A 27,814-nucleotide genomic window follows, 5' to 3' on the forward strand; every position below is an offset into this window, starting at 1 on the left:
TTTCATGATTTTGATGGTGGCATTACAGTTAGGAGGAGAATGTTGTTGCTTATAGGAAATACACACTAAAATTTCAGAGGTTATGGGTATTGGGTTGGTAACATTCGCAAAGGGTTCAGAAAAAAAGTTCTTTGTACTGTACTTGCGATTTTGCTGTAAATTTGAAATACCTTCAAAATTAAAAAAGAAAGAAAGAAAAGAGGGAAGGTAATGATAAACATAATATATAGGTTACTGATTTCCTCTAGGGATGAAGTAGGGGGAAGGATGGGGAAACCTTAAGAGAGCCACAGGATCAATCTAACAGCCCTGTCTATTCTTAAATTGGGTAGTGACTTCATGGGTGTTCCTTTTATTAGGCGTTGTAACTTACATACATGTTACATTTAACCTTTTGTATGTATAAAATATTATAATGATTTAAAAAATGTATGTTTTAAAGACCATAGGATTGAGAGCACAGCAGACCTAACTTTGAAGCCCGGCTGTGTCATTTTCTACCCACATGAACTTGGGCAAGTTACTTAAGCTTTCTGAGCTTAAGATTTCTTATCTGGAGAATGAGAATAATGACAACTATTCACAAAACTGCTATGAAGACTCAATAGACAGTATACATTGTCAATGCCCTTTAGTCAAAGCCCACCAGGAATACGCCTGTATTTAAATAGGTACAATGTATTACTCCTCGTAATGAGGGAGACTGTGTATCGTAGGGAACTATGGGGGTGTCTCAGTAAGAGGGTGTCAGAAAGAACCTATCATCGGATTTGTGCTTTGCTTGGGTGATTTGGCAGAGTACCCGAGGAAGTGGGGTTTGCTCTAGATTGGATGGTGTCCCAAAGCTGGGGTGATTCTATAAGTGGGTATCTCAGTAAATCTTATCTAGAGGGAGGATAGATTAGCACAAGGATAAAGCTCTAATTGGTAAAGCAGCCAGCGCTCATTCAGTGAGAGGAATGTTTGGTGTTTTGTGTGGAAGTGACCTTGTTTGACATTCTCTGAGACTGTTCACGTCCCCAGGTAGAACACAGCGGTCTAGACTTGAGCATCAGAGCAGCTCGTTATAATACTGAGGTCTAACTGTGAACTTCAGATCAGTTCCAGACATCAGGGGCTGTTTTCGTTTGTTGTTTTCAACCTAAGTATTTGGCACAGTACTTTATCTCTCCTGATCAGCAGCATTCCTCAACCGGGCAGATCAAGCAAACATCAGTCACTGCACCCCCTAACAGAATCTGAACTGGGTCTTTTCCTCCTTGGCTTTGCTGCTGATCACACCAATGTGATCACACTAACGTAATACTAAGGGTAGATTGGTCAGACATAATCAAACTCATCTCCTTTAACATTCTCTCTCTGATAATTCTTTTTTTTTTTTTTTTTGAGGAAGATTAGCCCTGAGCCAACATCCACTGCCAATCCTCCTCTTTTTGCTGAGGAAGATTGGCCCTGAGCCAACATCTGTGCCCATCTTCCTCTATTTTATATGTGGACACTACCACAGCATGGCTTGAGAAGCATGCATAGGTCTGCACCTGGGATCTGAACAAACCAACCCAGGGCCACCGAAAGCTGAGTGTGCAGATTTAACTGCTATGCCACCTGGCTGACCCCTCTGATAAATTATTTTAAAAACAAAGTATTTCCTATCCTAAGAAAACACATCATATCCTCTAGCCATGAAAATCTACAAGATGTCAAAGATAGTATTTGGATAATGTTAGCATTAAATAAATGTGGATGAAAATCTGCAATTGATCTAATATCAGCATACATTCTTAACAGGACTTTTATAAGCATTTGTGCTAATGTTTCTATTCTGGCTGGCAGTATTTGATTAGTTGAAGTATTTGAAACACATTTAAATTATTTGTTTTATGGTTTTGAGGTAATAAGCCACTTTGCCGTGTACTTTCACACACTCTCGAGTCTACGCTTTTAACCATGACACTCTGCTGCCTCTCCGAGGAGCTGCAGCTCCTAAGGTTCCTGACTGTGGACCCCATGCTTTTTCCTCTATGTCATGAGGATGTAGAAACAGGGCCAAGAGATCATATCTAGTACTGCATATTCTTTTAGATTAAAAAAAAAAAAAAATCCCTTGTATCTATAGTTACAACTCCTTTTCGATCATGATGCTTATTTCTCCTCATTTTCTTCCTTGTCTCTATCAGGCATTTCGAAGAACATGGATTGGGGCTTTACTGATTAGCTTTCTTTTCCAGTCTCATTGCCTAATCTTTCCTTATTATTTCCTTCCTTCTACTTGCTTTATTTCATTCTTTCTTTACCAAGCTCTCTAAATTTAGAGATCTTGCTTATTTACTTTTTCAACGTCTTGAACTTGAATTCACACATTTAAGTCTGTTGGATGTTAGTAACTGGGGACTCCCATTCTCCCCCTGGCATTCTTTTTTCCAACCACTCTAGTCAGGCTTCTGTGCCTTCTACTCCACCAAGATTACTCATCAGTCATCATGACCTGCGTGTTGTGAAATCTCACAGATACTTCTCAGTTCAACCCTTATTCCACCTATCTATCAACAGTGATGGACCCAGTTGTCTCCTACATTCTCCTTGAAACAATATATTGATAGTTCTCTAGTGCACCACTTCCTGAATTTCCTAACTAGTCATTAATCTCAATCTCATTTGCTACTTTCTCCTCCCCTAAGCCTCTTAACCAAAAACCAAACACATTTGGTCTCCGGAGCATGTCATTTAACACGCCTTTCAGTATACAACAAAAGTATAATCACATAAAAATCAGTAATAATCATGTAGTAACTGGTGATAATCATTACTTTCTTGATTCATTTATTAGTGTATAAAATAAAAAGGAGAAGTAAGTTCGTTTAAAGTTTTTATTGAAATTCAAAAAAGTATTTCATGTTTGCACTGAATTTGTACTTTCCAAACAAAACTCTACAAGTTGCAATTCATACTGTTTTAAAACTTAAAAACTTTAAGTTGTCACACAGAAAGACAGAATCAAAGTGCTTGCTATCCAGTTTGTGTCTACAGTCACTGTGATCTCCCCACCACCACAGTCAGGAGATACATTCCTTTCAGTCACTGAACCTTAGACCAGTGCATTCACGAGATTTTCTTCAAATATCACGCCGTTGGAATGGCCACGGGAAGTTATACAAAAACTAAGTGCTCACTTATCATTTAATATGGTTTACCTGGATATTTTCAACTTAAAATGACTGCTCCTTTTGCCTTCAGTTCTTTCCCATGAACCCAGGAAACCATAAATCTCTCATACCATGTAAGTCCTTGTGAAAGGAAACACAGGGGACTCGCAGGGTTAAGGGAGGGCCAAATATACGGAGGGGACAGAGCAAGTAACCCTTGGAACATTCTTAAGCAGAAAGAGAGGTCCTGTTTCGCACCTCTGCATGAATCTCCCTTAGAGTCCTTAAGGGTTCAATACAATGAAGATTACATCTGGCCAGATGACTTTCCTGTATTGCATTTCACACACGCTGCTACACACTTTCCACAAACTCAGTGATTTTAATAAAAGCCATTTATGCTAAGTACTTTATCCTCATCATTTTAATGAATACAAAGCCATTTTTTAAAAGTACAAACTCAGCCCAAATGAGAATTGTCAAAACCCAGATAAGACTTGATATATTATTTCCTTCCTTGTTTCTATTAAAGTGCAAATAGAAGTGGCTGACTTGATTCATTTAAGATTATTTTGGCCTGGCATGGAGCTTAAGTTTCAGTGTGTGTGTATGGGGATGGGGAGAAGTGATGAAGGAAGATAGTAAAACAAACACATCTGTCCGGTGGTGATGAGTGCAATAAGACTATAGAGGGTGAAGGGACAGTGGCAGTGAGGGGAGGCCTGCTCATTTACAGAGAACGGTGTGTTAGGTTGGAATTAACCCCTGAAGCTCAGTGGCTGAGCACAAGTTTATTTCTTACTCACATTATATGTCCACCACAGGTCAGCAGTGGGCTCTGCTCCAGTCACTCAGGGACACAAATGATGAAGCCTGCACCATCTGGGACAGGGGGTGCCTCCAGAGTCCCTCCACAGCGGCTGCAGCAGTGGACACCAACCGGAGGGTCATGCAGGGCCCTTGAGTGTACACATCCAATTGGCCAGACCGGTCTCATGGTCCTACCTACTGCAGGGAGGCTGAGAAATTGAGGGGAGATCACGGGTGTTCCATGAGCAATAAACAACTCTATCACTGATGCTCAAAGGAGTCTCCTCTGACACAGTGAAATTTGAGTGGGAACTTTACAAAGGAAGAAGCTGTACAGATGTTTGGAGACAATTATTGTCATTTATGACTCCAACAAATATACGCTTCCTGCTATTTGTTTCTAGTGAGCAGCCACCCCAAATCTTTAAACTAGATATTCTGATGGGTATAACTAACTATCTCAACAACCTGTTCCTTTCTCTCTCATCACTGCTCATCCAAGCAGTAACATCAGACCTTGATTACTATAACAGCCCTACCTACCATGGAACATCACTGCCCTGCTTTACATCCTTTAGGAACATCACCTTCAGGATAAAATCGTAATTCAAGGACTGACAGGCACACTCCTGATCGACAGTAACCCACATCCCCAGCCTCCTCATTCAATAGTCTTCCATATATTTAGACTCTATTGCTCACTTATTACCTATTTAAAATTTAGCATTACAGATAATGCACAAGGCTTTAAACATTACTCCAAGGACTCCTAGAATAAAGTCAGAGTGAAAAGACTGAAAAAAGTTCACTTAAAAAATTAATGTTTATACAATAGCACTTTAAAATAAAGAGTCCCATAAACATTTTACAAACATTGTTTTGTTTTGGGGGCAAAATTATGCTCAGAGACTAAGACTGTCTTTGTCAATAGTTTATTTAACACAGGTTCACTGTGGGGTCTATAATAGTTTTGCAAGCCAATAGCATACAGGATAATGTCTCTTAATAAGTCCATGAAAAAAATAACACGCCACACTCCAAACCAATGACAGATTAATCACACAAAGGCAAGAAGAGATGAAACGAATAAAGTCCAAATTTAGTTTGAGGTGTACCTTTTCATACGAGGAGGCACTCAGGAGAGATGGCTTGACCAACCAAGAGGGGATGTCCACCTGCCAACACAAAAACAAGTCCCTTGTTGCCAGAGCACATTGCAAAGGAACGACAGCACCAGCGTTGGTAGGCAGGCTGATCTCCTGCATGGGGCCACTGTGCAGTTTGTTACCACCACTGATAAGGGAGTCACCCTTACCACAGTAGGAGCTAATGCCCCAATGTCCTTAGAGAATTTATTTAGGTCAGCAAAGTGGTGCCTTGCCCAGACACAAACTCTCAAATAATCCTCACAAACTCTGGGTATTTATAGTCTGAATGCCCCCTTGTGATAGTTGCTTCTCCACATGTTCTTACTGATCAGCCCCCAGCGGGGCCCCTCAGCAGCTGGGCTACTGAGTTCTTATCATGGACAACAGATGAAATGATGACATCCTGACACAACTTACTTCATTCTTAGATCAAAACAATAATGTTCTTTTTGTCTTTGTCACAAACAAGTGGATTAAAACAACATAAGTCATAAACTAGTGGATTTGAAATCATATTAAACCAGTACACAACAATCCACCCTGTGATTTTAAATCATTCACACACCAATTAATTATCAAGGCCTAATGCCCTGTAGAAATTTAAATTCACAAAAATATCAATCCGCCCTGTGATTCTAAATCACTTACAATCTTAATCACAAGCAATCATATTTTGTGGGTATTTTTTTCCTTTGACACACATTCTTTTACACTATAGTTTCATGATCACTTTAAGGAACCATATTCCCAATATTATCAATAAAGTATAGTAAAGAACTCTTTAACATGATGCCATATCCAATCACCAAAAGATCAAATATTAAGTTTCTTCAACCACTCACAAGCTTCCTTGACCATTGCACTTCCATGTAAAAGCCATTTTTATAAAGCTGCAGGGGGTACAAGCTTGCATAGCATCATTAGGCACACGCTCAACTGTCATTACATCAGAATCTAAAGCTGTCATAACTTTGGGAAAAGCATATTTTTGTTCTGTTTTCAATTTCTGCAAAGTTATTTTGACTTTATTAGTCTCATCTTCTAGATGTTCTTTGTCTTAAGTTTTCTAATATACCATTTAAAATTATTAAATTAATTTTAGGAGGTCCAATGTGAAACATTTCTCTGGTTATTTTATGGTTCCTTTATCTTCTGATGACCTTAAATAATATCTTTTTTCTCCTACTGTTACATTCATTACCTGTTCTATTTCTACACATCCCATTATTTTGTGTTATGTTCCCCCCGAATCCAGCAGGTTAGGGTAAGGTTTGGCTTAGAGTATACTATCATGGCCCAGTTTCCCATACTATATTTAACTGGTTGAGGAGGCATCAAGGCCATAGTCATGGGTACTTGTACCACAGGTATATCCAAAGGTCTAGCAATAAGAAGGACATTTTGATTCCGTTCCACTAACACATCCTTAGGAACACATTTTCCTTCTATCATACAGGGGCTTTCTGTGGCCTGTAGGCTCCAGTCTCCCTTTTGAAATTGGGAACTGCAAAAGTGGGGTAACTCAATGTCATGTTTCCTCCTTTAGTGCCAATATTCTCATTTCACAGATGCCCAAGGAATCACGACCATTAGGATGTGTGGTATCTACTCTACTGCTGGTTGGACTGTCTTATCTCAGGTGACCAGTACTGCCCTGAGATTACAGCTGTTCCAAGTCTTCCACATATCAACCAATCTTAACCGCAGTAATTGATAATCTACACTGAGAGAAACATTTTTTATGTTGTTTTTATAGTATTTTGTTATTTTTAGCATTTTCTCCAGTTGTTTTATGTAGACTCTCTATTGCTATATTTACTTCCCTATGAAATTCATTTGTTTTATAATAAATTGCTAATTGTATCCATCTGTGTACCCAACTATGCTAACGCTGCCATTGCACGTGTGTTAAATTGAGATTGTTTGGTTTCAAAGTTTTTAAAATCTAATGTGATTTGATCAATTTGGAACTGAGAAAAAGCAGCTGCCATTGCTCCTCCAATTAAACCTCCTAAGAGTCCAATAAGGAACTGTAAGGCTTTTCTTCCTTTCAGCACATCTGTTTTTGGCATAGGTTGTAAATCAGGCATAAATGAAGACAGATAAAACTGAGCACAATTTGGGGATCCACATCCCGCTTGAAAGACTTGTATATTAAATTTCAAGGTATAGGTCACTACTGTGGGCTCCAACATGACCGTGAGAGGTTTTACTAACACAGGTTCCCAAGTTCTTGAGGTAGAAATCTGTGGTGTGAGCTAGAAGGCAGAGGTATACCCCTGAGTCTAATGAACGGCATGTATTATAGCTAGGTTTCCTCTGTGAACTCTACACACTTTATAAGGTGTCTCTGTTCTTTTAAAGTTGGACATAGTGTCCATGGATCTATTCTAATAGGCGAATACAGATTAAACAGCGTAAGTTGGGAGTGTAGGAAATGACAAAATTTTGTCATATTTATAATTAAAGATATAACTGCCCAATTGTCTTCATGTGGATGCGCTGTGACAATGTCTATCCCTAGAGTATCATCACGACCCATGGCTGGAACTACACATTCCATATTCCATAAACTCATCTCTATTAGTTTTTAACAGTTTTTCTAGGTTGGTTCAAATCTTCTAGTTTAATATTTTACTTCTCACTCTCATTTTTCACCAGTCACCTATTAATTTTTCATGTGGTCTGTTCCATAGAGCACGATTTTACTCCAATTGGCAATTTTTGACATATTATTATCATACAGTTTTTTTACACTGACATGAGCATGCTCCTGCTTCCCATCTAGCAGTATTTATCTCTACATTAGTCATGGTACATCCCAGTGTGCATCCCAGAAACTGGTTCCGAGATTCTTGTCTCATCACTAAAGGAGCAATCTGCCTGTGGCTCATACTCACGAGATTTGTATGTCATTCATATGTTCTATTCAAGGATATATTGTTTGTAAAATTTAAAGTTGAATAGTTGACCTTAGGCATGGATCACCATTAATGTTTGGTTCACAGTTGCATTGTTTGGTACATCCCCACATGAAGATTTAGAAATATTTTGCAAGGTAAAAGATGGCACCAAAATATTTATATGTGTTTTGTTACAACACCAAATTAATAATTTATAATCCTTCGGTATGAGTATGAAAAGGGTGATACTGTCTGGTCCTGCAAAAGTATTTAATACAGCATCAGAGCACACAGAGGAACTGTGTATAGCAACTTGCTCTATTTTCCCCAATCTTCATTACTCTGTTAATATTTGTCTGTGCATGTACAATACTCTTCTGTCTTGGTTTCCAGACTGTTTTGCTTTGATCATGTTTCCTGGCCTACAGTCATCTCTATAGCATTTGTTAAACAGAAAGGATCTTTCTGTTATACACTGTAACATTACCTTACTGTTTGAGTAAGCTGTTGGGTACTTAAATACATGAGATAAGCCACGTTTACATGTTTCATAAATTAGATTTGTTAGTACCAATGGAAAAATTCTGTTGCCACTTGAGTTAAGAATATGTAAGAGAATCACTGTATGTTGTAAAAAATGTGTAAGGGTTAAAGAATTCTGCTAGGGATGTGGCAAGAGGTGTTTCATGTATGGTTAGATTGCCATAGCGGAACAGGTTAGGCCATTCTGTGACACAAAGTCTAACTTCTGCCATCAGTGGTATTGCATTCCCATGGGACTCCTAAATATAGACACTGTTTGTATGGAAGTAGAGATAGTTTGTCATTTATTTCGGGTATCGTTTTGGTGGAATCAATAAGTACCTTATTGACTATATAAATTGGTATGGTGGGTGTCTGAGTGGCGTGAGTGGTATTTTCTCTGTTATTTTCATAATAAAAAAATAATAATCATGGTTCTCCACCTTATCCCATGCAGATACCCATTGCCACATAGCTAAGTGATACAGGCCTTTGAGTGATGTCTCTGAATATCAGTCACATGTCCTGTGAGTATCTAGTTGTGGTTCTCTGTCACTAGCATTGTCATTTTCTACCCTGCCAATTGATGAAATGTACTCAAAGAGCATTGTGCAAGGGTGTAGCATTGCCACATTTCTACAAATGAATCTTTTGAGGTCTGTGTGTAGAGAGCACATAGAATCTCTCCATTGTATTTCTTTTAGTATATTTGATCATATTCAACCAACATGGTATATGAAATTTTCTTCCTACTGCATGTTTAATTCTATCATAGCATGGGATATTAAACTGGTGTTTATACATAATGGTTTAATTATCTTTTCTAATACATCCTTATTAGTATGTGTGTATGCAGGCAATTTGGTAATTTCTTGTAGCCAAGTTTGGTCTATTGCTAAAGCCAAATATTTGCCTTTATATCGCACAAGATTTTGATCTACTGGGTAAGGATCAGTGGTAGTGTTGATATGCACAAGAAATGTAGCTGTGCTGGAACTGGGTGCATATAAGCTTTTTCCCATTAAACATAAGATAATAAGCAATTTAAGCAACATACAATGCCTAGGGATGCCAAATGGGTGGGTAACTAGTCTCCAAATTCTGAAATGAGCAAGAGCAGCAAGATGGCCTAGTATTTGAGTGGCCATAATATTTGAAATGGGTCTTGGCTGTGGGCACCCAAGCGCCCATTCTGTATATTGTGCAGCTGCTCTAGTGCAATAGTATGCTAAAACACTTAGTAGATCCGAATCAGATGTGGGTTGTTTTTAGTCAGTCCTTAAAATGTATCAGTGCTGATCCTACTTCACAAAGGGAAGGGAAGGGAAGAGTACAAAAGCCAGTACCTGGTTGTATTGGTATACGTGCTGGGGTATAATACTAAGAGTCAGTTAGAAGATCAGGTCAATCTTCACCCTCCGAGCCTGTGTCTAATGGGGGGTGTTCTTCAGGATCCTCGTTGAGGCTTGTGGAGATTGAAGTGGAGGTTTCTACTGCTTCCTTGGCTTCCCTCAGTATTTGCTTTCTTCGCTGACTGAAGGTTCCCCAGCCAGTAGATGGTGCTGATGGTGAAAGATGGGGTGGAAAGGATGGGCTTGGTGATGCAGGTGAGTCCTCAGATGCAATAAGGTGACAGGATGGTGTTCTGTGGAGGAAGTAGAGGATGTCACAGACTGTGGAGTTGTCTCTGGACCAGAGGTGGCATTCCATTTTGGAATGGTGGCACAACTGCTATTTCTGGAGCTGTTGGAGGAACATGCATAGCTGCATGAGTATGATATCCCATAATGAACAATGAGCAAAATAGTATGGCCAGTAGGTAGCATGCCACACTGACCCACTTAGCCATATTTATAGGGTTCAAGATGCAGAGCAGATTCATGTCTGCAAAATAAAAATAGTGTACTATAAATTTCTACTTCTTCCTTGTTGTTCTTGCTACTCAAGAAAATCTATAGCTGTTATGGTCATTACTGCCAATACCACCTTGAGCATAATCACCTTGCATCATGATAGGCTAAATATTAGGCATCTGATACAAAAATGCGTCTACTATTAAGTGCACTTAAAGTGCATCATCATATAAAGAGTAAATATCTTTTTAGCACCAGCATCCCGTGCTGATACAATTGAAGATGATGCTATTCATGCTGGAAAATTTTATAGAGGCATATTGTTTTCTTTAATTTGCTATGTCTTTTTAATTTGCTTTTTCAATTTTGTTTTAATTTCATATGTCTTTTTAATTTTTTTTTTAATTTGATACATCTTTTCCTTCGGTCACCCAGTAGGTTTTATTAATGGCAGATACTATAGTTTCCCTAGTACTATATATATCATTATGTTTTTAAATTAATATTTCTTTTAATTTAGATTCGAGGGTGTTAATAGTGCTAATTCGTATCTTTGTGGGTGCCTGCAATATTAGTTCAATAGGAGTTTTTCCATTCCTTTTACATCTATGGTTTAGACATGTTGCTGTTTCCCAGACGGCTTTAGTCCAAGCTTTCATATCTGGATTGTTAGTAAGCAACCTAAGCTTTTGCCTGAGCAAGCAATTATACCTTCCAATTGATCCAGAGGCAGCTGGGCTGTGGGATAACTGGAAGTTCCCTATTATGCCCTGGTTTTTGGCCCAATCTTGAGTTAGCTTTCCTATAAAATGGGTGCCCTGGTCTGATTCTATGATCGTTGGGATACTGTAGCAAGCAATCCAAATTCCAGTGCTCTGAGAGAGAATTTTTGATCACTTTTCTTGAAGGATAGGGTAATCCCATTCCTGAGCATATGCCCACAATGGTGCATGCAGTTTATTCGCTGATAGAAGCAAGGGTCCTATATAATCAATTTGTATTATTTGCAGGGTTCTGTCAGCTTTAACCTTATCTGGAATATTCATTAATGACCCTCAAGCTTTAAACTTTTGACAATTCTCACATCTTAAGTTGAAATTGGAGGTATTTGGTAGGTATATAGATGTTTCTTTTCTCTAACCACGTTCTAGTGCTGTGTATGGTAGCATGACATGTTTTGTGATGTGCCCATGCAATGATCTTATCGACTGGCATATCTATGTGTTCAGGTTTTACATTCCATTGTCCTTCTCGTTTATGTATCATTGTGCTTTGAATTGGTTTCCTCCTTAGCCATGAATCATTGTGCTTCTTGAGAAAGGATCTTAGAAATCCTCATTAGTTTTCCTATTGAGTTTGTCTACAGGGTTATTAGTTATTTCAGAGTTGTCCTTCCGATGTGCAGAGACATGTGATAAAGATGGAGATGTCAGCCAGTGCTATTTTCTGCCATGTTTTTACCCCTTATGTTCTTATTTCCTATTTTCCAGTCATTTTCCTGCCACATTCCTGAACAAGAACTAGTCCATTAGCTACAGCTCACGAGTCTGAAAAAAGATATACCTCATTTTGAGTTTCCTTAACAGATTGTTCAAGTGCCAATTTTACGGCTATTAGTTCAGTGTATTGTGCTGATTCTCCTGAGCCTGGTTCTGTCACGGTTACACTGTCACTAGCCCTCAAGGCTGTGGCCTGTCAGCATGGGATGGTGTCATGGAGGCTGACCCATCTGTAAACCACGCACTGTTGAGTGCTGTGGACCATGGTGGTCCCTGCTGTCCAAGTGCTTGAGCTTGGATAGGCTCACTCCTCAGAAATTCTGGCAAGTCCACTACTGGCATTGCTCAGATTTCCTCAGTTAATGCAGATGGTCAACCATCCATTCGTATGGTCCGCTAGGAAATATACCATTTCCATGTTAGGACTTTACAGTCAGGGGTAGTCCCCCTGTCAGAAGTCTGTTTCACCCACTCCAGAATAGGCTGTAAGAGTTTAAGCATAATTGGTTTACTTTCTGTTAATGGTTCTGTATTTTGTAGTACCTCAAAGAGTATCCAAGTGAGCTTTTCAATTGGTTGGCATCTATTCTCGAACCATGGGAACTTCTTCGTCCAAAACTCAACTGGGTAAAATTTGGGGTTCTAGTGTTTTAGTCCTTGTGACTACAGGCACTCTAGTTTATATTTAGTCTTCATTAGCTGGTGCCAAAGCGTTAAAAGTTCTTACAGCATTTTTCAAATAAGTAGACTGCCTCTTGAGTCTCTGTCCATCTCAATTTCCTACTCTTCCTAGCTATTTCATAGATGGGTTTCAATATTATCCGTGTGGTATGTACTGTTTTCCAATATTCAAACAGTCCTATCAGTTTCTGAGATTCTTCTTTTGTGGTAGGAGTTGGTATGCAATCTATCTTGTTTACGACTAGGTCTGCTATTTTCCTACCTTCAGAGGACCAAATTATGCCTAGAAATTTTCTTGCAGTTTGGGGTCCTTGGACTTAGTACATGAGTTGGTTGTCCATCCTGAGCGTATGGAATTCAGTGAACTCTATCTTGACCCTAGCCTGTTCTAAGTTATCACCATAAATAAGGATGTCATTAATATAAGAAATAATGGTTTGTGTGTTTTGTGTTTTCCTGAAAGGCTTGTGTGTCTTGTGTTACTAGGTTGTGTGCTGTCACTGGGTTGGTAAGATACCCTTGTGATAACTTAGTAAACTGATACTGTCTACCTTCCCATGTTAATACAGTCATGGGTTGCCTCTTCTCATCAAATGGAACAGCAAAGAACAGCTCAGATAAATCCATTACTGTATAACTTCTGGATCCAGTGGTGATATTGTTTATGATCGTGCCTGTATCTGGGAGTGCTCCCTCAATTTTTGGAGAGTGTTTAAATCCTATAATTAATATAAATTTATATGATCCATCTGGCTTTTTAACAGGCCAGACTGGGTTATCATATGGTGAAAATAGTAAGCACAATAATTTGTTTCTTTAGGAGTTCCTGAATTTTTTCCTTGAGTATGTCCTCCCTTAAGATTGCATTGGGGTATATTTATTATTTCAGATGGGACAGGCAGCTTAATTGCAGTTCATTTTGCCATAGCCAAATTAGTTTTAGGAATTGTTATATCCTTGTTATATGGTGTCCTATTACATCCATTCCAAGAATGTTTTCTAAATTGGGACCTACAGGCATTTAGCCTTAATGGGTGATCTATCACCAATTGTTAGGAATCTATGTACCCACGTATTAGTTTTCCTCTTAATCTTTCAGTGAGTCCCTTTTTATTGTTAAAGTATTCTAAATTAGTAGAATATCCTTCTATCATTGTTACTGAGACCCTGTATCTAATAACATAGTACTATATGTAGGGTTACAAATGGGGTTTCTATTTACATGGCCCCTGCAACAAATGACGGTCGCATGGGCCATGAGATGGAGAATGCTGAATCCCTATGGGGGTTCATTGGGTTTTCTCTCCTTCCCCTATCAGTGGCTTGTTTATTAATGGAATTGGGTTTAATAAAGGAGCTATTATTTACAGTAAATGCATTAGTGGACCTATTTTCCGTAGGTGTATTTCCTTTAAAAGGTAGATTACTTCCATTTGTCTGACACTATAAGTAGTTTCTGGGGTTTCTACTGAGTTTCTGTTTTTATAATTTGGATTAAAGGGTGGTGACCCAAATAGTTTAGGTGGCCAAAGGGGCCTCATAGATTTAGGTCTATATGGTTTATTTTGATTGGATCTGTTTACATAAGGCGTACGCCTGTTTTGTCTCTATATATTAGTGTTAAAGCTATTGATTTGATCTTGACTTTGCTCCTCCTCAGCTGTTCTCAGCAAGCCAATCAGCTCTGCTGTGTTCCTGGTGCCTGCAAATACTGTAAATAATGATGTTCTGTCCTGTGGTGATACAGCTTTTAGGAGGACTTTTTCAATTTGTTTGGTTGTTTCTGGTTGTAGCAGTGGATGCAGCCTTCAGGATGACTTTTTAAATTTGTTTGGTTGTTTCTGGTTGTAGCAGTGAAGGCGTCTGTCTCCGGCATAAATTATAGTCAATAGTCCTAATTTCATTATTATATTAGTAGCTTCCTTTGCTGTTTTCCATGGAGATTTTTTTTTTTAAAGATTTTATTTTTTTCCTTTTTCTCCCCAAAACCCCCTGGTACATAGTTGTATATTCTTAGTTGTGGGTCCTTCTAGTTGTGGCATGTGGGATGCCGCCTCAGTGTGGCTCGAGGAGCGGTGCCATGTCTGCGCCCAGGATTCGAACCGACAAAACACTGGGCCGCCTGCAGCGCAGCTCGTGAACTTAACCACTCAGCCACGGGGTCAGCCCCTCCATGGAGATGTTTTAAAGGATAATATATTAGGTAGGCCATCTTAATCTCCAGGTTGCTGCTCCCCAAACAAAGATCTTTGTAAACTAGTATTATGTTTTCCAAATGCTCAAAAGTGTTGATTAAATTAAGCATCAGTGGTAATGGGTTCAAGTTGTACAAGCTCTGCTCCTATGAGATTCAGGCTGTGTCCTCCTCTGGACAATAAATCTAATATCCACCGGGTTCTGTGTCCCAATCAGTTTGTTGGAATTTCATTCTAATTTTTGTAATTTCTTGTCTAGTATAAGCTCTCCCTTTAATAACTCTGATTAGTTCCATATTATCATTTGTTGTAGTTTTGTCTATTTACATGGGTCTAGCTTCTAGTAGGTTAAAGTTACGGGGGTCAAAAGGGTAATAAAAATCATAGTGCTCAGGGCGTAGACTTTTGCCCTTAGGAGCAAAAGGGTCTGAGTTTCTTCCTACTCTGGAGATCACTGTTTGTGCTAGCACTTTTCCTTTCTGCCTGTCAACATCTATGTTAGTAATGTTCCTAATAAGAGTGCTGGAATTTCTTCCTTATTGCTCTTTTTAATATAGGATATAACTCACTGCGTTGGGTGATCAGGCCGACCTGGAGTTTCCTTAATTTCAACTTTTGTCTGGACTAAGTCTTCAAGAGGTCTCCAGGGGTCCTCAGAAGTTAATATATAATCCATTCCACCCCTAAAGCAGCTCTCGAGTAATGCTGGTATGGTTAACGAGCAAGGCATGTTTGCTACGTCCTTCTGCCTTCCACAATTGTGCTCAAAGTATGTTTTATTATAGACGCTTAATAGAGCATTCCAAATGGTTTATAACACAGTAAAGTAGCAGTAATTATGTAGTAATTATTATGGCCAATGTTAGTATCTGAACAGCTCCATCAGTTTGTCCATTCACAGCTTATTTATAATTTTAGCAGGATGCCATAGATGGTTAAGTAGTACATTAAGTTTAAAATTTGTCAATCCAGTAATGGGCTTTACTAGAATTTGGTAAGTTATAAATTTAACATAATTTATGAATCTACATTTCAAATTTGTAATAGAGTATGACATATCCCACAGCACCGACCAATTTTAATTATTATTACTTTTGGGTCAGTTTTGCCAACTATGCCAATTGTTTCATTTTGGGGGCAAAATTATGCTCAGAGACTGAGACTATTCTTGCCAACAGTTTATTGAACACAGGTTCACTGTGGGACTTATAATAGTTTCACAAGCCAACAGCAGACAGGACAATGTCTCTTAACAAGCCAACAAAGACGTAACTAACATAACATACCATGCTCCGAACCAATGACAGATTAATCATACTATTGTTCCAGGGCATGTTGCTAGGGAATGACAGCACTGGTGTTGGTGGGCAGACTAATCTCCTTCATGGAGCCACTGTGCGGTTGGTTTGTCACTACTACCGACGAGGGAGTCGCCTTTACCATCATAGGAGCTAATGCCCCAAGGTCTTTGGAGAGTTTATTTAGGTCAGAAAAGTGGTGTCTTGCCCAGACCAAAACTCTGGAATAATCCTCACTAACTCTTGGTATTTATAGTCTAAACATCCCCTTGCCACAGTTGGGGCAATGCCCATAGCCAAGAACATATGGAGACACGTTCTTACTGATCAGCCCTCAGCGAGGCCCCTCAGCAGCTGGGCTACTGAGTTCTTACCACAGACAACAGATGAGATGACATCCTGACACAACTCACTTCATTCTTATATCAAAACAACTTTTGTTTTGTCTTCATTATAAACAAGTGGATTAAGACAACTTCACTTAAGTCATAAACAAGTGGATCAGGAAACATATTAAATCAATACACAACAATTAATATATTATTTCTTACACCTATTAATAAGTTATATACTACGTGTAATTGTCTTCACTTCAGGAAGAAATGAAGTAAGCCTATTTTGAATACCAACAGGCTTAGAAAACATTCATAAACCCTTGTGTTTAAGTAGCACAAACTCTCAGGAAACCTCCTCCCCCAGGCAGCACAGCAGAGCAGAGTGGAACTAATTTGCCTTCCACCTTCTTCCATAACCAGCACTGTGTGCTCAGACAAGTTACTTCATTTTGTTATGCACTAGTCTCTTTGCCTGTAATACAGGCATCATACCCATCCCACTATTTTAAAGGTTGTTTTATGTAATCAATGTGAGAAAATGCATTTATTATCAAGCATGTGTGTATGTTTCACAGGTTACTTCACACATGCCCTGAAATTGTATACATAAAAAGTTTGAAATTTGACAATGTTAACCTCATCAACCAAAACCAATGTTAGAAATGAATATTAAAAAATACCAAAATAAAATTTCAAAATACACTTTACACTTTCAGGCTCCAAAACATGAACTTTATAAGCACTTTCAAATATTAGCAGAAATACAGCTTTGATAATAATCTTTTGAGGAAGTTTTATTAATACATAATCAGGTATGCTGTACATGTGCACTTAAATCTAACAAGCCAAAAATTCAGTATATTACGAAAGGGATACCTCCTAAGAATTCTAAATTATTTTTACATCATCAAAATAATTTTGGCAGCATAAATTCACAAGAGTTAAATATCCACCTGATCAACCCTAGTATCTAGACAGACCTCAGCGATACTGTGGGTTTGGTTCCAGACTACTGCAATAAAGTGAGTATCGCAATAAAGCAAGTTGCACAAATATTTTTTGGTTTCCCAGCACATATAAGTTATGCTTACAGTATTTTGTAGTCTGTAAGTGTGCAATATAGCATTATGTCTAAAAAAAAAAGTACATACCTTAATTAAAAAATACTTTATTGCTAAAAAATGCTAACCATCATCTGCGCCTTCAGCAAGTCGTAATCTTTTTGCTGGTGGAGGGTCTTGCCTCGATGTTGATGGCTGCTGACTGATAAGCGTGGTGGCTGCTGAAAGTTGAGGTGGCTGCTGCAATTTCTTAAAATAAGACAGCAAAGAAGTTTGTCGCCGCATTGACTGATTCTTCCTCTCAGAAACGATTTTTCTGTAGCATGCAATGCTGTTTGATAGCATTTTACCCACAGCAGAACTTCTTTCGAAATCGGAGTCAATTCTCTCAAACCCTGCCGCCGCTTTATCAACTAAGTTTATGTAATATTCTAAATCCTTTGTCGTCATTTCAACAATCTTCACAGCATCTTCACCAGGAGCAGATTTCATCTCAAGAAGCCACTTTCTTTGCTCATCCACAAGAAGCAACTCCTTATCCGCTAACGTTTTATCGTGAGATTGTAGCAACCCAGCCACATCTGCAGGATAACTCGCTGCAGCTTCTGTATCAGCACTTGCTGCTTCACCTCGCACTCTCATGTTACGGAGACGGCTTCTTTCCTTAAACCTCATGAACCAACCTCTGCTGGCTTCAAACTTCTGTTCTGCGACTTCCTTACCTCTCTCAGCCTTCATAGAATTGAAGAGAGTTAGGGCCTTGCTCTGGATTAGGCTTTGGCTTAAGGGAATGTTGTGGCTGGTTTGATCTTCTATCCAGACCACTAAAACTTTCTCCATATCAGCAATAAGGCTGTTTCGCTTTCTTATCATTCGTGTGTTCACTGGAGTAGCACTTTTAATTTCCTTCAAGAACTTTTCCTTTGCATTCACAACTTGGCTGACTGTTTGGCGCAAGAGGCCTAGCCTTCTGCCTATCTCAGCTTTCGACATGCCTTCCTCACTAAGCTTAATCATTTCCAGCTTTTGATTTAAAGTGAGAGATGTGCGACTCTTCCTTTCACTGGAACACTTGGAGGCCATTGCAGGGTTATTAATTGGCCTAATTTCAAAACTGTTGCTCAGGAAACAGGGAGGCCCAAGGAGAGGGAGAGACAGGAGAACAGTCAGTGGAGCAGCCAGCACACACAACATTTACCGATTAAGTTTGCCGTGTTATATGGATGTGGTTCCTGGTACCCACAAACAATTACAATAGTAACATTAAAGATCACTCATCACCATAATAAATATAATAATAATGAAAAGTTTGAAATATTGCAAGAATTACCAAAAATGTGACATAGAGACATGAAGTGAGCAAATGCTGTTGGAAAAATGGTGTAGACAGACTTGCTCAACGCAGGGTTGCCACAAACCTTCAATTTGTAAAAAATGCAGTATCTGTGAAGTGCAATAAAGTGAGGCGCAATAAAACGAGGTATGCCTGTGTATCGTATCAGGAAGCCTTTGCATATAGATACAGACACAGATTTCTGCAAACTGGTCAAGAACTCTGCAAAGTTCTCCAGGATGCAAAGGCATCTCCAGGAGGTGCTGATGGAGTGAGGGCTGCCTCTCAGCTCAGCAAGCTACCTACAAGCAACAGGGCAGTTTGGGGAGGGTCATAGGCACAAGAAGGGAGGTGATGGCAGATGGCGAATTATGTAATAGCAGGAGGGTTTCTTTTTCACTGTTACGTGCTTACCCACCCAACTCCATACCAATACACCCTCCAGGAAATGTTAAAAGAAAAAGTCTTAGCTTCAGAGGAATAGTGTTTCAGAGTCTTCAGCCAAAAAGGTCTTCTTCTTGTCCTTTAATTTCTAGTTTTGTAACCTAACATCCTGAAGATACTATTTCTCTTTGCTTTAAGTAGTCAACATTTTCAATGCATCTAGTTTTTCAGCTCTGACTATCCATCACTTAAATGCTTGGCTATTTATCATCTCTAGAAAAGAAAAAAAGAAACATTACTATTTTAGGATGCATGGATTTTTACAACAAATCTCTGACCAAATCCTCCTTAATTCACTAAACTCCCTTGTTCTGACTCCAAGATCACCACTTTCCATGTTTTCTTTGGAAAACAGATCTGTCTCCTAACTGATGACCCCACTCACCCTCCCCACTTACCCTTAGGCCTGCAGTCACAGAGATGGTTCTAAAACGCAAAGCTGATGCTGTTCCTCTAGTACTTAAAGTCTTTCAAAAGCTTCCTATTGGGGCCAGCCTGGTGGTCCAGCAGTTAAGTTCGCAGGTTCCGCTTTGGCGGCCTGGGGTTCACTGTTTCGGATCCCAGGTGAGGACCTATGCACCACTTGTCAAGCCATGCTGTGGCAGGTGTCCCACATAACAGAGGAAGATAAGCATAGATGTTAGCTCAGGGCTAGTCTTCCTCAAAAAAATAAATTAAAAAAAAAAAGCTTCCTACTTACTGCCCACAGGGTGAAAGTAAATTCTTTAATAAGAGTCTAAGGGATTCCAGGACCTGGGTCCTGTTAACCTGTCAGCGCATCTTTGTCTCTCGTCTCTCAAGGCACACTTTGGGACATATCCTCAAAGCGCCAAGCTCTTTTTTACACCTCTAAGCCTTTTTTCACTCTTGCCCCTCAGCTTGGAACATCTCCCAGCCTCAGCCATTTGCCCTGGCTTTAGCTCTCAGCTTGGACACATCTCAAAGAAAAGCCATTAGCTATTACCTTTACACACACACTTTCACATAAAAAAAGAGCCGATATAGCTTACAGGTAAACCAGACTGCATGGATACAAATCCTGGCTTTGCCACTTAAGGGCTGTGAGACCTCTGGTGGCACATTACCCTGTATGCCTCAGTTTCTTCATCTGTAAGTGGCAATAATAACTAGTCACTAATGGTGTAAAAATTAAATGAGTTAAATTATGCTTACTATATAACATGTGCTATGTAAATGTTGCTATTATTACTAACAGACATTTTGAGCACTCACTGTGTGCTGGCCCCTTTCTGGTGCTTTTATATGTCTTAAGTCATCTAACCTAAGGCATGGTGAAGTGCCCATCCTGTGCGCTCTGGCAGCCCCATACAAAACACTTACTATCTAAGTGCTTCTGTGACTTTCCCAATAGGTAGTAAACTCCCTGAGGGTAGGGCATGTATCACGTTTATCCCTGTATCTCCCCACATCCTAAGGGTACCTCACATTTGTACGCAATGAATAAATGGATTTGATTTCAGCCTGGCACCTCTCACCAAATACTCTGAAGAAGTTCTTTGTATTGTTCACCTTCTCCTCAGCCCCTCTGAGGTTCTATCCCTGCTCCACTGAAACTGGCCTTCTCAAGGTCACCAGTGCCTCCCCGTTGCCAAATCCAATGTCTTGGCAGCATGCAACCCACCTGACCACTCTCCTCCTTCTGAGGCATGCTTCTCGTAGATTCCACGTTGTAGGAGTACTAGTGGGATGAGTTTTGAAGTACCATGGTTGATAATCTAGTGGCTCACGTCTTGTGGGATAAAAGCCTATTGCAGCCTGAACTGTCTGAAACAGTATTTAACATGGAGGTCTAAAGAGAAATAGCTCAACTTAGACCATGAAACTGCTACAGGTCCTATGTAGTCCTGGGTAGTAACTTTTGCAGAGGCTTGACGGGCCCATAGTGTAGGGGGGCCACCAGACCACCACAGTAGTACATGTACATCTACTTTCAAACCTGAATTTACTACCATTCTCTCTCTCCTTCAGAGCATTTTAACACTAACTCCTTCAGCAATAACCTTGTAAATTCATAAACAATACTAGCTCCCACTCTGATGATCCCTAATGGGCCAGTATCTTATTAATGCCACCTTATATCACATGCAAACTTAAGCATGGATTCAAAGTTACGTGATTAGCAAGAAAGAGGATGAGGCAAATTCCCTGTGCCAACTCACACCAACGGTCCTCAACCCAAAATCCTTATCAAATTAAGCCAGGGGGCTTGAGTCTCTCAGTAAAGTTACCGAATCAGACTCTCTAGGAAGGTAAGACTTAGACACAGACAGTCTGTAAAGACTCCCACGGAGATTCTGATGAGTTGCCCTAGTTAAGAACCAGGCATCAGATGAAGGTGTCTGTGATTCTACACTGGGCTAGGTGAGGGTGTTCCAAGGACTGGAAAAACAATTCCTCTCCAGGAATGGATATACAGGCATGCCTCAGAGATATTGCAGGTTTGATCCAGACCACGGCAACAAAGCAAATATCGCAACAAAGTCATACAAATGTTTTGGTTTCCCAGTACATATAAAAGTTACGTTTACAGTATACCATAGTCTATTAAGTGGGCAATAGCGTTATGTCTAAAAAAACAACATACACATCTTAACCAAAAAATACTTTATTGCTAAAAAAAGGCTAACTATCATCTGAGCCTTCAGCGAGTCATAACCTCTTTGCTGGTGGAAGTTCTTGTAAGAAATGTAATATCTGCAAAGAGCAATAAAACAAAGTGCCATAAAACAAGGTGTGCCTGTAAACACAAAACCACATATGGCCATTCCTTCAAGAAAGGTTTAAAACTGCCATAGTTGTAGCATGTCTGTACAATGACGAGGAAACTTTGATTGCTATAAGCCACACAGTATTGAAAATAGAAAAAATATATATTACACAGTAACAGACTTGCAAGATACCAAGTCCCTCAAATCTTTAAGACCGCAACAACATCCACACAAAAATACAAACAAAAAATTGTTTTAATAAAAATACTAGATTTATCTATCTCTTCTCTGAAATGCTTTTGGCCCTTCAAAGATTCTACAATACACTCCTATGCTAACAGGAAAATGTCCCTCATTTACTAAAGAAGACAGATAATATAGCACAAAAATTCTAGAGGAGGATGAATCTGTACCTACTCTACCAGAGATAGGCTAAATTAGCTTTTGGACTGGAGTTAATGGCATTAACACTCAATGTACTTAAAAAAGAGAGAATATTCACAATTAAACTAGGGGTAATAGAGAAGTCAATCCCTAATTCAGAAAAACAGCAGTTCAAAGTCAGAATCTAGAGTCAGACTACATAGGTCGGAATCCCGAAATGTGCCATTTATGAGATGTGTAACTTTGAGCAAGCTACTAAACTGACCTGATTTTGGATTCTTTACCTCTAAAGTGGAGATATTAAGAATATCTATCCAAAAAATGCAATTAGACAGTGACTGAAAGACAGCAGCACTCACAAAAGGGGCTTTTTTGTTGTTGTTGCTCTTTTCAGGAACGAAAAAAATTCAATTACAATTGCATGTTTCTTGATGGATCTTTCATTCTAATGCTGAGCAAAGTACCCATAGTACACAAGTGAACTTGCCTGTACTCTGAAAAAGAGTATATTATCATTGAAAAACATTTCAAAAACTCTCAAAATTTATGCTTTTCCACAGATCAAGAGTAAAATAAACTCATTCACGGAATTTTCATACTCATTACACTGTCTAAATCTAGGGGAACAGGCAGCAAAGATTTGTAAAGAGGGATTTAAAATGAAACTCAAACCATAATTTAGGCTTTTGGACTGCGACTAAGAGTTAAAATTAAGTTTATGCTCCTCTAGACAATTACACCCGACTAAAAGCAAATTAAGCCTTAAACAAACGTAAAATAACCACGTTAGCCAACACATTAAAAAATAAATTCACTGAATATATCTAATTCAACTCTATTCTTAGGCATCAGACCAGCACCTGGCCAACAGCAGGTACATGTTTCTTAAATGAATGAGTGACGTTAAATGTCAACACATATTTCTTAAATGCATAAATGACGCTCTAACTCCCAAAAATAATATAGAAAAGCCAATATACAATTAGGCATGACCCAGTATTTTGAAACTAATGATGACAACCTTTCTTATCACAGCTAACAATTACATCCCTTCTGGGAGCCATGCACAGCTCTCGGTGCTTCAGAGGACCGACCCCTTAGTCCCACCACCACCTTACAAAGCAGGTACTGCTGCCCCACGTTTCCCAGAGGCGGTTCCCCGACACCGCAGGGCCAAGGTCAGGCGGAGAAGCGCTGGGGCAGGACCCCCGCGCACGCTCCGAACACTCCCGCGTTTCCAGCCCCTTCCCGACACCCCACGCTTCCCCGCGCCCCGATGTGCCCTTTAACCCCGTCTACAAGAGTGTTTGGAACACACACGCCGACGAAGGAGGGGCCCACAGCGGCCTGCGGGACCGGCGCCGCCGCGGACCCGCTGCGGGAGGCCCCGCCCGAGTGCCCGGCGCACCCGCCCTCCGCCCGCAGCCCCGCGGGGCCGGGCTCCTGACCCAGCCGCGCGCTCCCAGCCCCGGCCCGGGGAGGGACGCAGGAGCGCGGAGGCCGGTGCCCTCGCCGACCCTGGGCCGCCTCCCCTCCGGCCCGTCTCCCCTCGGGCCTGTGCTGGCCAGGCGGCCCAAACCCGGGAAAGCCCCAGCCGCATCCTCACCTGCGGGTACCTGGCCGAGGATGCTCCCCGAGAACGCCAACTCCGCCAACCCTGCGCCCGCGCGCACGTCGGAGGGCGCGTGCTCGGTGTCGTGACCAATAGGAAGCTCGGGCCGTGGCCCCAGAGGGGAGCTGGGGCCAATCACAACACGCGTGGCAAGTGGGCGGTGCCTGGGCGGCAGCCCTGTCCGCCGCGTTCCTGGGACGGCGGCCGTCCCGCTTCCGCACTTGAAGAGTGGCGTCGTCTGTTCCTCAGGCCCGGGCGTCCTCGCCCAGGAGGGCGAAGGCAGGTCCCAGTGGTGTCCGGGTCCCTTCCTTCCAGCCAGGGGTGCGGCCGCTGGGGCTCCCTCCACGTGGAACTCGGCGTCGTGCTCCACATCCCCCAGCGGGCGTTTGGGCCTGGAAGGGCCGCTGCCTCTTCCCCACTCTTTGCCCATCTATTTTTGCTTTTCTTTCTGTCTCTTTTTCCTATTTACGAAGGCAGACCTCGTTCTTCCTCGAACATGACCCCTAATTTCTACGGTACCTCAGAGGCCACCCCTGCCTTGACTTAGCCAAAATTTTCTCCAAAGAATTACAACGTGTCTGGCACGTTGTAAATGCTCGGAAGGTAGCATCATTATCAGGTACCAGCCCCTTTTCTAGGCTTTAGGGTATAGGGATCAAAACTCCCTGGTGTCCTGTCCTGCTGCTTATAATATACTGTGGACACTGACACGTTTTTAAGTTACGCTTTTGTAAGCACTGATAATTTTTGTTGAGTCAGGTATGCTCTCAAATGAGGATCTTTCCCAGTATTTAACCACACTTGTATTCTTTTTTAAATTTAGGTACTGTTCAAGGCAAAGTGAGAATGACATGGTTTCGATAACGTTACAGAGAAATCGTTTTCATTCTTCTGGTCTTGCCACATGTGGACCTCTGGCTGCTCTGAAAAAATCAACCAATGAATCCTATTCGAAAGGCACACCTGTGTCAGTGGTTATTTTCTCTACACCCACAACATCTGTCAGGCTCAGGTTTTTCATCCCTGCTGTGAAAAGTTCAAGTCCGGAAAATGGAAATGAGCTTTTCTAGTTAGTGTGCTACTTTTGCACAAGTACACGATTGGGATATAGTGAACAACAGAAGGAAGACGTGGATGAATAGATGTTTTACTGTACACTAAAAAACAATCATTTCCTCAGAGGAACTGCCTGATATCCTGCAGCAGGAGTTTTGCAACAAATCTTTGAAATGGAAGAAAAAGAGCTACTACTGAGTAACATCTTTGGTGCATTGTCATCTCATTTTGAATCCTAAAAACTGTCAAATACTGGATTGGTGACTGTTTTGTAAGCTTTACCTCTGTTGCTTGTGGATCCCTAAAGTAACTTGTTAATAAGCCTGATGACCGAATCCCAAAATTGTCTTAAAAGGACTCGTGGATATTCACAATCTTCGTACAGGAGAAAGTATGATTAAACTCCCAAGGTCTAGTAGTGCAGCACTGGGAATACAAGGTGAAAAATTGAAGAATTTGCCACAAAAGATTTTATAGAATATTCTGGGCTGAAAAAATGGATATACAATCGACTTTTTTAAATAAGATAAATGTCTCAGTTGATAAGTTCTAACCTGAGTCCTAAATTAAAAAGCCAAGAGTGCAATGTCCCAGTGGTTCTTGATCAGGCACTCCCTGTGATTATAAAAATGTGTAAATGTGCTATAAAGCAAGTCCCTCATTTTTTCTAATGAAGAACTATGCCCGACAGGGTCCTTCAGAAATGAAGAACTACACCCAACAGTGTAGTTCAGAATCTTTCAGATACTTTGGACACAAGAATCATTTCCTTACAAAGTCCAAGAGCAACATGTTGCTGTATGTGGTGAGCAGAGTCATGTGATACTCCGGTAGGAAACATTCCTTCAAAACCCATTTTGGATGCAATAGCAGGAAGTTGTTTTTCTCCCTTGCCAAACAAAAACTTTCACCCAGTCAGGTTTCTGAGTTAATCAAACCACTTGGAAAAGTCAGTTACTCGCTACCAAGAGGAGTACTTTGTTTGGAAAACTAGAAAACTTGTTATTTCCTCATTTCAATTCTTTTTTTGCCCGGGCATTATTGAAATTTCTTAATTCATATTTGCTGATCACATGCCATCTATTTGACTTTTTGCTAAACATATTTATCCCTTATTTTCTTCATTAGGTGAGCTGGTTGTAATTTCTAAGACTAGAAAAACATGTGAAATTTTGATGTTTGAGGGTCTAGGAAGTCTTTATGTTGAGCGATGTTTTGCCTCTTTTCCATAATGATTTAAGGAAGAGATCATGAAGAGGCACATTGCTTGAGGTATAAGAAAATGGTTTGGCAAACTAAACCATCTCATAGAAAGGGAATCTGGCAGCTTGTGGAAGGGCAGGCTCTTAACTGACCTAGTTGAAGAATTGCAGTATTGTCTTAGGGATGGTGGTGGTGATATTAACCTCAGTAACAGATGTTAGAATCTGGTGAAAGAGCAAATACCACTTTTTTTTTTTTTTGAGAGGATTAGTTTATTTTTTCTTATCAACTCAAGTCTACCCAAATATGTCAGATGGCTAGATCTCAGGTAAGGGGTGTGTATAGTGATAATAAAAACAGACTATAATAATTTGGAGGTTTGTATGTATATTAATATAAATTTATAAAAATATGTGAGTTAATATTTATGATTATTGAAATATTCAGAAAGTTCTTTTCACTAGTACCAGAAGAATTTTCATATTATTGTGAAATATGAGGAAGGGCAGATAAAAAATACAAAGAAGGAGAAAGCAACTTGATTCAGTTAAGCTTTTTTTGTAGGGGTGGACTCAAGGGAAACTTCTGACTTTTAAGTCAAAAAAAGGAAGCAAATTTCATTTAGTCAAATATAGATGCTTTATTAACTATGTTCAGGTTGAGGGCAGTAGAGGAGAAGGCAAGACTGAGGGCTTATGAGTAGAAAAGGCTTTGGAGTTGGGAAAATTGAGTTCTAGTCCCTCCTTCATGAAACAGTTCTATTGAGAAAGAAAAAGAAAAGAAACTGCTATTAATTATGCACCTAACTTCTATCTATGTCAGACCCTGTATCAACTTTCATCACATCCCAGCCGTGTGACTTGTGACAAATTAATTTACTTCTCAAGCTTCAGTTTGCTTAGATGATAATGACAGGGTTGGGTGAGAATTAAATGACAATACTTGTAAAGCACTTAGAACAGTGTCTGGCACAAAGAAAGTAAGTGCACTGTAAATATTAGTCATAATTTTTATTTTTATGTCTTATTTTCTATCGTATCATGCTTGTAACTCACCTTTTGGATTTGTTTCTTCATCAATAAAACCCAAGGCAAAGGAAGTTAGGTTAGTTGATCTCTAAGAGCATTTACAAAATTTTGTGGTTGTTTAGTTAAAGAGAGTGAACAAGGCAAAGAGAATAAAATAAAGAGACTGAGTGGGAAAGAGACTGAATAGATTCTGGTTTGTAAATGTATCCAGTTAACATGCTGCTTATTTGGGGGCTAGGCTTCAAAGGATTTTAACTTCCGTTTGAAATCTTGTAATTAGTTGATTTCCAATTGTTCATATATCTGTATTATTTAAAAGAGATTTTCTTGACCTTGAGTCAAAGAAGGTTGTAGATATGTTTAGAAGATTTACGAACCTCCAGAAAGTGTACAGTATGTACTGTATGTGTTTTTTTCTGGAGAGAAGATCTGTCTACCATGAAGTTTTTAAAAGCGTCTGTGACTACCCCTTAAAACCTGAGAATTACTGATTTAAACCCTTCTACATATTCCATCCTATCCTCCTGCATTTCTTTCTTAGCATTTACGATGGGACAAAAATATCTTCATACTGTGA

At 39.9% G+C, this 27,814-nt stretch overlaps 1 protein-coding gene and 1 long non-coding RNA gene across 7 annotated transcripts; one reads left to right on the forward strand and one right to left on the reverse strand.

Moving 5' to 3' along the window:
• Positions 1-4,869: 4,869 nt before the first annotated feature.
• LOC106782351 (tigger transposable element-derived protein 1) lies at positions 4,870-24,041 on the reverse strand. Of its 6 annotated transcripts, none has more exons than XR_002802664.2 (4): positions 23,945-24,033; positions 17,539-19,438; positions 9,873-10,269; positions 4,870-5,128 (listed from the first exon to the last, which is right to left on the reverse strand). XR_002802664.2 is itself a non-coding variant. In XM_023625856.2 (3 exons), the coding sequence occupies exon 2, from the start codon at positions 18,640-18,642 to the stop codon at positions 17,572-17,574; it is 1,071 nt and encodes a 356-aa protein (XP_023481624.1). In that variant the 5' UTR covers positions 18,643-19,438; positions 23,945-24,041; the 3' UTR covers positions 4,870-10,269; positions 17,539-17,571. The 6 variants fall into 6 exon arrangements, 4 of the variants coding, with proteins under 4 accessions (XP_023481624.1, XP_023481625.1, XP_023481626.1 ...); XR_011430272.1 differs by having other exon boundaries at positions 9,873-10,410; XM_023625856.2 differs by having other exon boundaries at positions 4,870-10,269; positions 23,945-24,041.
• Positions 24,042-24,101: 60 nt separating this feature from the next.
• Positions 24,102-27,751, forward strand: LOC111769845 (uncharacterized). Its single transcript, XR_011430273.1, has 2 exons — positions 24,102-24,229; positions 24,774-27,751. It is a non-coding gene; the product is annotated as an uncharacterized lncRNA (long non-coding RNA).
• Positions 27,752-27,814: the final 63 nt, after the last annotated feature.

This window comes from Equus caballus, chromosome 21 (genome assembly GCF_041296265.1).
Source record: "Equus caballus isolate H_3958 breed thoroughbred chromosome 21, TB-T2T, whole genome shotgun sequence".
Taxonomy (NCBI): domain Eukaryota; kingdom Metazoa; phylum Chordata; class Mammalia; order Perissodactyla; family Equidae; genus Equus; species Equus caballus.